Source organism: Arachis hypogaea, chromosome 4, assembly GCF_003086295.3.
Source record: "Arachis hypogaea cultivar Tifrunner chromosome 4, arahy.Tifrunner.gnm2.J5K5, whole genome shotgun sequence".
In the NCBI taxonomy this organism is placed as follows: domain Eukaryota; kingdom Viridiplantae; phylum Streptophyta; class Magnoliopsida; order Fabales; family Fabaceae; genus Arachis; species Arachis hypogaea.
The window spans coordinates 8560374-8572145 of NC_092039.1; the positions used below are offsets into that span (position 1 = coordinate 8560374).

General features: G+C 29.1%; 1 protein-coding gene across 1 annotated transcript; it reads left to right on the top strand.

Annotated features, from left to right (window-relative positions):
• The first annotated feature begins 7938 nt into the window (after nt 1-7938).
• LOC112796148 (patatin-like protein 7) lies at nt 7939-10079 on the top strand. Its single transcript, XM_025838473.3, has 2 exons — nt 7939-9016; nt 9264-10079. The coding sequence occupies exons 1-2, from the start codon at nt 8048-8050 to the stop codon at nt 9615-9617; spliced, it is 1323 nt and encodes a 440-aa protein (XP_025694258.1). The 5' UTR covers nt 7939-8047; the 3' UTR covers nt 9618-10079.
• Nucleotides 10080-11772: the final 1693 nt, after the last annotated feature.

Sequence of the window (11772 nt, forward strand, 5' to 3'; positions counted from 1 at the left end):
AACTTAATATTAAAAACACTACTCAAAACCCTACACTTTATGAAAATGTATCAAATATCATTATTATTGGAAGTTCAGCTTTGATGAACAGAAGCTTAATAAATTAAGCATGAGATTTCAAGAAAAAAGAGTTGGAGAGCCTATTAGGCACTATACAAATCATTGTTGCTAACTATCTTAATATGTCGACTCTAGTCTTGTACATACAGTAATCTATATATTATCGCAGCGGATTAGTCTTTGACTCGTCGGGTTGGGAGATATCGTGAAAAACAAAAAAACTCTTACTATGTTAATAACGGAAATATAACAGAAATAACAGAATGCTAACTACTAATAACTAATTAACACTACCAATTATTGAGGTTTATTATTACCTAATAAGTATACTTGCTCATATAGAAACAAAAAGTCAAAAACAGTAGCCAAAAAAACATGAGCAAATTCATGTGGCACCGACAGTTGTGAAGAACAGTTGAGTTATCTTTCATTGGATATATATAAGTGATCTACAATTCATTTACATATCACCCTTCTCTAGAATGGTATCTTTTTGTCCTTTCATTGACCCCATACATATATATACATCTACTATATATCACTTCAATTTCAACTAATTAATTCGACTATACATAGCTACCTATAACATATAATTTGTTCAAATTATTTTTTATTTAAAAGAATGGAGATAATAAATATTGAGAGTTAAATCCTAAAGTGATATTTAAAACTTGCTACATCTACTAATATAATTAGCCATATAGTACTATAGTTCAAGGTTTCAAAAATTGAGCTGATAATTAAATCAATAGAGTTAGAAATTCAAAAATTAAAAAAACACCAAAGTTCTACTAGATATAATAAAATAATATATACGTATTAAATATATAAATTTTTTGTGTGTTTTATTATTGTAAACCGATTAATCACTGAAAAACTATATCGATTTCATTGGTTAATTGATTTTTCTTTTTACCGATTTTTTTTAATTCTTTGAATGATTTATTATTATCAACTGTTTTTTTTTTTGTCCAAACTAGATTAATCTGATTATAAATTTTTAGTTAATTGGATTGAATCGGCTGATTCAGTCTAATTTTTAAAATTTTAAAAAATATTTTAGTATATATGACAATTTTTTTTGTGACTTAATTTTTTTGTGATGATTATTTGAAAGCCCACTTTAATACTCAAATCTCAAATTCTATCTTTTTAATAAAAAATTTAAAATCACATTATGAGTTATTTTCTAAAGAAAATTAAATCGTTAATTAATAATCCGTTAGAAAGTAAGCAGCAATCAAATCGTACGTAATTAAACTGCAGAATTTACGAAACAAATTCACGTGCGATTGTTGAAATGATTAAAGCCTATTTCTCTTTCACTTGCATTGATATTTAGCAATACCAATTTTAGATGATCTATGTGGTTACACACGTAGAGTTTACATAGCATGGGGGTCATAATAATAAGAACACAGCTCAGCAACAACCCTAATAACACTCGGTACATTAATTGGTACACGTTCATGGTACGGTTTGCACATAGTAGATTTGGTACTATCCGGACAACTCTTTTAATTTTTAAGTAATGTTACGTGTACATCAAAATTAATTATTAAAGTCAGTTATTAGTATAAAATATATGTTAAAATATTAATATATATTAAAAATAAATTAAATTATATATATTTAGATACAAATATATTTTAGTAGTTAATTTTAATTTGAATGTGTAAATAGTATTTTTGTTAATTTTTTAGATGGGGAAAGGGAGCTCTTCATTGTTCTACTCTTATGTTATATCAATTCTCATATTTTTTCACAAAATTTTGAAACAAAATTAATTTAAGAAAGAGGAAGAGGACAAGAGAGAGGGTAAAAGAAAAAATATATCAATTTTATATGATTGAAATGTACCTTGCAAATTAACCGTACGAGAATCCCAATGGATCCAACTGGGGATATGAAATTATAAATGCTCATCCAATGTGGGACATGTAAATAAGGTTAGAAATATATTTATTCAAATATTTTTTTATTGTCTTAAATTTTCAGTATAAATAATTTTATTACACGATATCAGAGTTTTTAAAAAAAAAATCTAGTAGAATTTGATTCTTATTACCTTAGAAAATCAAATAAGTTTTACTAAAAAATAAAATAATAATTCATATACATGTTATTATCATGGTGAATTTACATTAGGAATTTAGATAATCTTATTCGTTTCTCTTAATTAGTTTTTGGGCTTGAGTTAGGTAACATTACATGATAATAAATATTGGAGAAACGCTACATTACTTGATTAGTGCACTAAATCTAAGACATGTTTGGTAGAACTCAATTTTGAGAACTTGCATTGATTGAGCGGAAAGTAAATTCGTCCCATTTTTAATAATTTCATGCGGTTTTAAGTTTGGCCATATGAAAAAATTGTACTGAAAAAGGTGAAGATAATGCAACCACACACATTTTCGGAATAAAGCTTAATTGCGGTAAGTGGATTTTCAGGTAGGAGCTAACTTTTTCCATAACCATTTTTTTTATTTTTTTATACTCATCTATTTTTTTATTCACACTTATTAAAATTTGATTTCAATTCCAAACACATATTTTACATTTTTATTATGACTTTTATAACAAAACGATTACTAACTTCAAATTTTTTTATTTTACGTTCGGATAATTCATTTTTTAATCTTTTCTGACATGTAATTTCGAATGTTCATTAAATGTAAAAAATAAATTGAAAATAAACTTTTGAAAAACTCAGCTAATATTATTTAGTAAATAATTAGTTCTTTAATTAGACTCTTTTCACATAGATTTTATTAAAGATGGAAACTCAGTTGCAGTCCACTAAACTATCAACTTCACGTAAAATCGACTGCATCTTAATGTTCACTTTTATTAAATAAGATCTTTGATGAGTTTGTAAAAAAGAAAAAGAAAACAAAACGTAGTAAGAATGAACGACCTTTCTTCTCACAATTGAAAAATCCAACTTGAAATTATTAATTGTTTATTGTATTTTAGAAGAAAAAAAAAAGAAAAGAAATCATTATACCACACCACGAACTCTTTTAATTCAATCATATTAGATATATATCAAAATTTGTTGTTAAAATTAATTATTAGTATAAAATACACATTAAAAATAAATTAAACTACACATGTATCTATATAAAAATATATATTGACTAATTTTAGTATATAAATAGTATTTTTGTTCTTAACTAGACATCTTACTTAGATTGGAAATGTATTATTAACGTTAAAAACTGAAGGGAAAAAAATGAAAGAAAAAGAAAGACAGAGTGAGTGGTGTAATTAAGCACATTATAGAAGTGGGAAAATAGAAAAGTATATGTATAAATATGGCGGAAGGTGAATGAATATTGAATGTCGGTACGACCGTACAATTGATGCAGGATGTTTTTAAGAAATGGGTAGATAGGAAGATAGAGAGAGAGAGAGATCCCAGGCTGTGAAAGAAAAAGGGATGAGACCACAATCTTTATGAAAGGACCTACTTAGATTTTCACCCCTTGTATGAGTGTGTACGTGTCTATCATAGAGAATCTCATCTTCAACCTCAACAATTAATGCCCAAAATATCAACAAAATTGCATGGGGGCTCCTTCATTTTCTTTGCTGTCTTTCTTAGATCGCCGGTTTTAATGCCACACACTCACCACCAAGTTGCTCTTCTAACAACGCAATAACTCTGTTTATAAGATAAAAACATAACCACTTTATTCAATTACACGTTACAATAATCAGTCAAATTATGATGATTGGATTAATTTATGGGATTTAAATATATGGCTATTTTTTAAATTAAACAAATATTATTTGTCATGTTCACTAATTTTAGATTAGTTATTATTAATTAACATTTTACTCTGATATATTTATATTTTATACCTTGACGTAGATTATTGCATAGTAATTGCAGGATGATACAATTGTGGACCAAATAAAACACTTGACAAAACGAAAATATGTATGTATCTAATGTGGTGGTTGGGTTCTAAATTCTAATTACCACGGAGAATTATTTTATTAAAATTTAAACAAGCTAGCAAGAATGCGTGTTATGTATATGATATAGTTTTTCTAATTAGTACGCATTCATTGAACTCAAAGGAAAGTACGAATTTTCGTATATAGTTAATAGTAGTGGATCGGATAAGGCTTGTAATAAGTTCAGTTGTGACATTATTTATTTAATTAAATTAATGGGAAGAATAATCATGGCATTCTTCATCTAGCTACAATGGCGTACGATCATATCTGGAATTGCAAGCCTTCTCTATCAGATAAATGCTTTTACTTCTTTTCTTTTTATTTTTGTAATAGGCAATAATTTATAATAAATAGAAAGGGAAAGAGGATAAACAGAACTAGTTGCATATTGCATTTTTCTTTTCATGAACGTCCATTATAAATTACTATATCCTATTATTACTATGTCCCTTCCCTTATAATTAAATTACTGAAATTTAGAGTATCTCCGGTACTAATTTTAAGTTTGGTTTTATTCTAAGTTTTACAAAATGATACATAAGCATTTTATAGGATCATACGTTTTAAATGGTTATTTAAAATAAAAAATGAGATTTGTTACTTTAATATTTTGTCTTAATTTAATTAAAATTTTATATTATTTTTAATTATTTCATTAAAATAATTATATAAATATCAAATTTTTTTTTTATTAAAATAATATCATCTCGTAGAGATCAGTTTTATTTCATCTATTAACTTTAATATAAATTTTAATTTTAAATTAATTCATTTTTTTAAAATATTATAGTGATCATTCAAAAAGAATATGAATAATGTTATATAATCAAGAAATATTATAATTTTTTATTAATATTTAGCCCACAATAATTTATATTTATATATACAAAAATTTTATACACAAAAAATATATGTAATTTATACTTATATTTATCAAAATTTATATAGATAAATTAATACAATTTATATTTATATTTTAAAAAATATACATATATAAATTAATAAATTTATTTATTAAAAATAATTTAATATTTATATTAATTAAATAATAACTAAAAATACTAAAAATTACTGCGGTAAGAGTCTCTCAAAGAATATATTAGAATTGCTCTTACATTTATTGCAATATTGACTGTTTATTTTGCAAAATATGTGATCCCATTTATCTAACAACGAATTATACATTTTCTAGTCCCTTTTGTTTCTACCCACGATCATGGTATCTAAGGATGTATTTAATTTTAAGAATAGAATATGACAAGATATTAAAAATAATAGAAAAAAATTAAAAATATAAAAATTAATATTTTTATATTTTTTAATAATAAATTAAAATAAATTATAAAAAATTAATTTATTTTTTTATTAAAAAATCTAAAAAAAATATAACAATAATAATAATAAATATAATTATAAAAAATAAATAAAAATAATAAAAAAATAAAATATAAATTGTATTTTTTGTTAATATTTTTATCAATAAAAAAATAAATTATATTTTTTGTTAGTATTTTTATTATTTTTATTTAAATAAATATAAAATATACTAATTTAATATATTTAAATATAATATTAATATTCATATCTCATTTGTCAAACATAATTAATAGATAAAGGCGACCTAAGTTACCAAAAAATGGCGATAGCTAAATTTATTCAGCATGAATTTACTTTCATCGAATCACCAAAATTTTAATTAAAAAATCTTATATATATCCCGTAAAAAGAAGTCTATATATACAACAACCCGCTGCCAATTATAGACATTATTAATATGTCATTATTATATACATGCTGACTGTTATGGTGTTTAAAAATATTTGTTTAACTTATTAAAAAAATTAAAAATTAATATTTAATTTATAAAATATAAAAATAAATAATTATTAAATATTCAAAAAATTTTATAAAAAATAAATTAAACAAAAGTTAAGTATTAAATTATAGACACCATAAAATTCACCCATATATATTTGCAAAACTCTAAGGTATGAAGTTTCGGTTTAAACTTTAAACATAAAAATAATTCGTTGGAAAGCTAAAAAAAACGGAAAAAGAAAACTAAATATAATTTAAAAGGAGGGGACCAATCAGTCAATCACCATGAAAGAAAAGAATCAGTGCTCTTGTAGAAAGGGGGAAAATGTTTGTGGTGCTAGTTTTTTTTTTTTTTAAGTTAAATATTTCAACATCTCAAAATGTAAAAATATTTGTGCAATAAGATTGAGTGAGTTTGGATGCACTACTCTTGCCACTAAAAAGGATTTTTTAAGAAGATATACATTTTCTTTTCAACATAAAACCTCATAAATATAAATGCAATTTTGATACTAAATGAACTTGTATAAAAAAAAAGTGAACGTAAAAAAACACACTTTAGTTTGAAGGTCATAAAATCCGAGTTATAAAACCCAACGTCCCAACTGTTTGTGTATTTAATATTATATAATTTTCTTTATCAAATTTATTTATAAAAATATTCATTTTAAAATTCTAGTACCAATTAAATTATGCCCTAAAAAGTAAAAGGTAAATTCCGACTAATTAACTTGTCTTTGTAGAGTAATTAGCGATGCAGCAATTCATTGGATAATAACAAAATCTTTAATAAAGCTCAAATTTAAAATGAATTAATCTTTGTTTTGGAATAAAAAAATAAAAAAGTTGTAAAGTAATTGTATTTAAAGAGACAAATAAAATGACCTATATAGAAATTCATTTCATTCTTTATATTTTATCATACTACTTGTTGACAACTACTTCGTAAATATTAATTTCAATTCATATATCAGTTTATTTTTTATGTATTATCAATTTAAAATTTTTTTATAAAAATAATTAATTATGTATTATTACGTTAGTAAAAATAATTAATTTATAAATTTAATATTTAAAATTTATCTAAATTCATAAATTTAGTTAAATATCTATACAAATTAAAATTATTTTACTGTCAATATATTAAAATTATTAAATTACTCGTATAATTTGAAAATGATTTGTTTTAAAAAAGCATGGTATGGAATGTCCGAAATTGACTAACTTATCCATTTTTAATACAACATTGCAACTATATTATTTAAATAGAAGTATAGTATGTTTACCCCATAAAAAGAAAAGAAGTGAATGTACTAGCAAATCCATTATAAAAAAATATTGACCTCGTGTGACACTAAATGACGTTCCCACCACCAAGTTTTTAAAATTTGCAGTCTGAAACCAAAGTAAAATGAATAAAGCAATATGACTAGAGAAAAAAGACTGTTCCCACCAACACAATTTTAAATTCATTCGTTCATTCACCAAAATTAGGGGCCTAAAAAAAAGTTGCTGATTTGCAACTTTGGTCTTTGTCTCTGGTCTTCTAATTTTTCCTTTTCTTTCTACACACTGCTTTTATTCTTTTCTTCTTTTCTTTCCCGTTTTTTAATTTCTCATACAATTTCCCTCCATTAGTCTATCATATCATGATCATCCTTCCACATCTCCAATATTAAATTACAATGAAAATAAAATAAAATATTTCTATATTCTCTTCCATCTTTTTCTAAATTGACGCATTTCTCTCATTATGTGCATGCCATAGATACCTCATTGAGTAAATATTTTGTTACCGTGTAAATAAAAGTTAAACATACAGAAATATAACAATTTGATTAGGAGTAGCAGTTTTACATTTTAGTGAAAATATCTAAAATAAGAAAGTAAAATTTCAATCCTATATAAGAAACAGAATTTCTTAGTATATTACTAAATTTTGAGATCTTTTCTCTATGAAAACTTGTCTTGAGATAAGTAATTAATCACATATATAGGATGATATAATAAAGAAGTTAATATATAAAAAAATTATTGAGACATCTAGTTTTATATTATTGTTGGATGGTCACATTCAGTCATTGAGTAAGTGGAGACTATATAAAGCATCTCCCATTTCCCTTTCTTTCTTCATTCAACACTCTCAAATTCTTCTCTCTCTCTTCTCTCTAACAACTTTCTCTCTCTACAAACTCTAATGGCAGCACTATCAAGCATGAACTTGAACATGATCGATTCTACATTCGAGGTTGATAAGCTCACCTACGAAATCTTCTCCATCTTGGAGAACAAGTTCCTCTTCGGCTACGACACCGACACCGCCAACAACTCTGTTATCAATTCAGCTCAATTCTCTCCCATTCACACCAAGCCGCCCAAGATTTCCGCCGGAAACACCGCCGGGAAAGTTAGGATCCTCTGCATTGATGGAACCGGAGCCACCGACGGCATCCTCGCCGCGAAATCCCTCGCGGAACTTGAGTCTTGCCTCCGTCGCAAGTCCGGAAACCCTAACGCTCGCGTCGCCGGCTATTTCGACGCCGTTGCTGGCACCGGCGTCGGTGGCGTCCTCGCTGCTCTGCTTTTCACTCGCGGGAAAGACGGACTTCCGATGTTCACCGCCGACGAGGCGTTGAAGTTCATGATCGACAATCGCCGGCGGATCTCGAGGTCGTCGGCGGGGATTCTCCGGCGAGTTCTCCGACACGATGCGGCGGCGACGAAGGCGGAGAAGCTTTTCAGGAAGACGTTTGGCGAGTGCACGTTGAAGGACACGGTGAAACCCGTGTTGATACCATGCTACGACCTCGTCACGCGCGCGCCGTTCGTTTTCTCCCGCGCCGACGCGCTCGAAATGGACGGCTACGATTTCAAGATGCGCGACGTGTGCGCTGCCACGTCAGCGGACCCTGGTTGTGTGGGTCCCGTTGAGATGAGGTCGATTGACGGGAGGACGAAGATCGTGGCCGTTGACGGTGGCGTTGCCATGAACAATCCAACGGCAGCAGCCATCACGCACGTGCTCAATAACAAGCACGAGTTCCCGTTCTGTAACGGCGTCTCTGACCTCCTCGTCCTCTCTCTCGGTAATGGAGAGACCGACTTTAACTCCGTTAAGTCTCCGTCTGGATTTGTTAGGATCGCCGGTGAAGGAGCTTCCGATATGGTAAGAACTAACAAAAAATATATAGGAAATTCTTTCCCTTAATAATGTATTAATTAATAAAAGATTTCAAAAGAAATCACCTTTATTGATAGAAATTATATATTAAGGTTGAAAAGAAAAAGTGTAGATGGAATGGTGGTTGAGCGATGAATAATGCAATCTTTTAAAATAAGAAAGAAATAAAGATTTGGTAGTTTAATTATTGGTGTGGATATATTCTAATGGTTGTTTTTCACTGAAAATGCAGGTTGATCAAGCTGTATCAATGGCATTTGGAGAGTGTGAGAAGAACAACTATGTGAGGATTCAGTCAAACAAAGTGATGTCAAAGTCCAAACAGGGCAAAACGACGCCGGATCTGTTGTCGGTTTCGGAGGATATGTTGGGACAGAAGAACGTTGAGTCTGTTTTGTTCAAAGGGAAGAAGGTTGTGGAGAACACAAACATGGACAAGTTGGAGTTGTTTGGGGGAGACTTGATTAAGGAACAAGAGAGGAGAAAAACTGGCATCTTGCCTACGGTGGTTTTGAAGAACTCATCACCCTCTCCTAGGACTTCATCTGCTACAACCTTGTCCACTTTATCCTCATCAACCTGTTAATTAAATATTAGGCAGCCAAAAAAAGCCAACATTAGGATGAAGAAATCCGAAATTAGGTTTAATTAATTTATGAGGTTGGATTTTTCTTGTGAGCTTGAAAGTGCTTTTGTGGTTAATTAATTATGGGTTAGCTGCCGCTTAGGACCAAAATATTAAAGGTAAATTGAGTCTGAGCTGTGCAGAACTGAATCCTCCACATTATTTCCTATATATTTTTTTAATTGTTTAGATTTTGGGTATATATGTTATGTGTATTTTAGTGATAGTGATTTGTGTATAGTGGTTATTATTGTTAAGAAAGGATGAATTTTGTCTAAGTGATTGAGTTGTGACTTGTGAGAATTAGGTTTGTACCGTTTTGGGTGAGAAATGTTGATATTAGTAGTGTGACTGAATGCAATTAATTGCAAAGATTGATTTGGGAGATTATTCATTTCGAGATAAAGTGATACACTACTTTTTTCCCTGTGTATTGTGCTCCTTCGACTTTATAATATAAAAAAAAGTGTGCAAAAGGAATTAATTAGTACATGTTTGAATAGAATTTCAAAACAAAGCGAAGTGTCATTTTCTACTAGGAGGGTACGTTTGTGACGCATGTTTAAATTTATGAAATCAGAATCCGAATCAGAATCAGGTGAAATCAAATGACATAATTGATGTAGTTTTCCTTCACGTTCCAGTATTGATTTCGATAAATGGTGGTATGATACCTTGATACAATGATACTATTATGTTCCGTGCACTGTACACCACACTACACAATTGAATGGAGTTAAATAAATGACATTATAACAATTAGCAACATTAATAACTAATTCGTTACCATAAATGACCAAATGGCAAATTTAGCAACTATGGATGATGAAAATAAATTAGGTCAACTCGGATTTTATTTTCTTTTATTTTAGGACTTGTCTTCTTTTATTCTATTTTATAATAGAGTAATTCCCCTTATCCAAGCAATTTTACATCTAAATTCATCTAAGTGAATTGAGTTACGTGTTTTTTTTTTTTTCGTTTTCTTTTCAAATTCAGGCTTTTTCTTCTTCTTCTTTACTCTAGATGCTACGTCTTCTTCTTCTCCTCCTCTCTTTTTATTATTTTTTTAATTTTGTCACCATCGTCACCAACAACACCTCTTCCTCTTCCTCCTCTGTTGAGTTAAGAAATCAACTAATATAATTGATGATGACAAACATTAGATTATTGGGCTAATTATCCAATTAGTTGTTAACTATTTTGGTTGAGTGATGCAGGCCAAAAATCAATATACAACATCAGTCCAATTGGATGGAAAATAAGAAACAAGGCTGGTGGGCTACAAATAAATAAACAGCCCAAAAGGATTCAAAGCAATGAAATCAGATGGGCCAAAGAAATCAAACGGGTTGCATGAATAATATCCGATCCAAACTCGTCAGCAAGCAATTCCCTCTCATTTGCTTTCACCAAAAGCAACGTTCACATTTTTCCTCTTGGTCAGAAATCAGAGAAGTGAGAGAAAGCTTAGTTCTTAAACTAGTCACCGAAGAAGAAAGGAAGAGAAGGTAAGGCAAGAAAGGTTGAGGTCTAATCAACCAAATCAAACCAAATCAAGCTAAGTAGGCAAATGTCAAAGATAACACATTTTCTATTGCATGCATATTGCTTTCTTCTCCTCTTCCCAACTCTCTACCAGTCTGAAATGGGATACATGAGAAAGATGATCTCTGTTCTTCACTATTGTACATCTACAGTCATAAGTGTGTCTTGGAGACCAAGTTGTATTTCAATGGCTAAGATATGGGTTTACCATTGAAAATATTTGTTTATGCTGTTTTATGACTTTCGGTCAACAAAGAAGAGTCAGAACCACAACTTCTAATTTAGGAATTAACTGAAAAGTGATATGGTGAGTTGGTGAAGCACACTGCTCAAGGGTTGACCTAGGAGAGAGCAACTCAGCAACATGTAAGGAGATACAAAAGAAGATTTTTCATCATTCAGAAGCTAAGGAGAGATAACCAGAGTTTTGTGAGTTGTGCTCTGAGAAGAGTTCTCTGAAGAAGTTCATCAACTTGGACAATGCTTCCTAGTCAAAGGGGCATTCCGCCAGAATGAGAAACTAAATCAGAGGCAAGCAAATCAGGTTTATCACATAGTAAAGAGGCTG

What these genes read in the sequence shown, in the direction of transcription:
- LOC112796148 (XM_025838473.3), top strand. Translation starts at nt 8,048, where the DNA reads ATGGCAGCACTATCAAGCATGAACTTGAACATGATCGATTCTACATTC. An exon ending in GTGAAGGAGCTTCCGATATG is followed by an intron (nt 9,017 to 9,263) that starts GTAAGAACTAAC and finishes CTGAAAATGCAG; the next exon opens with GTTGATCAAGCTGTATCAAT.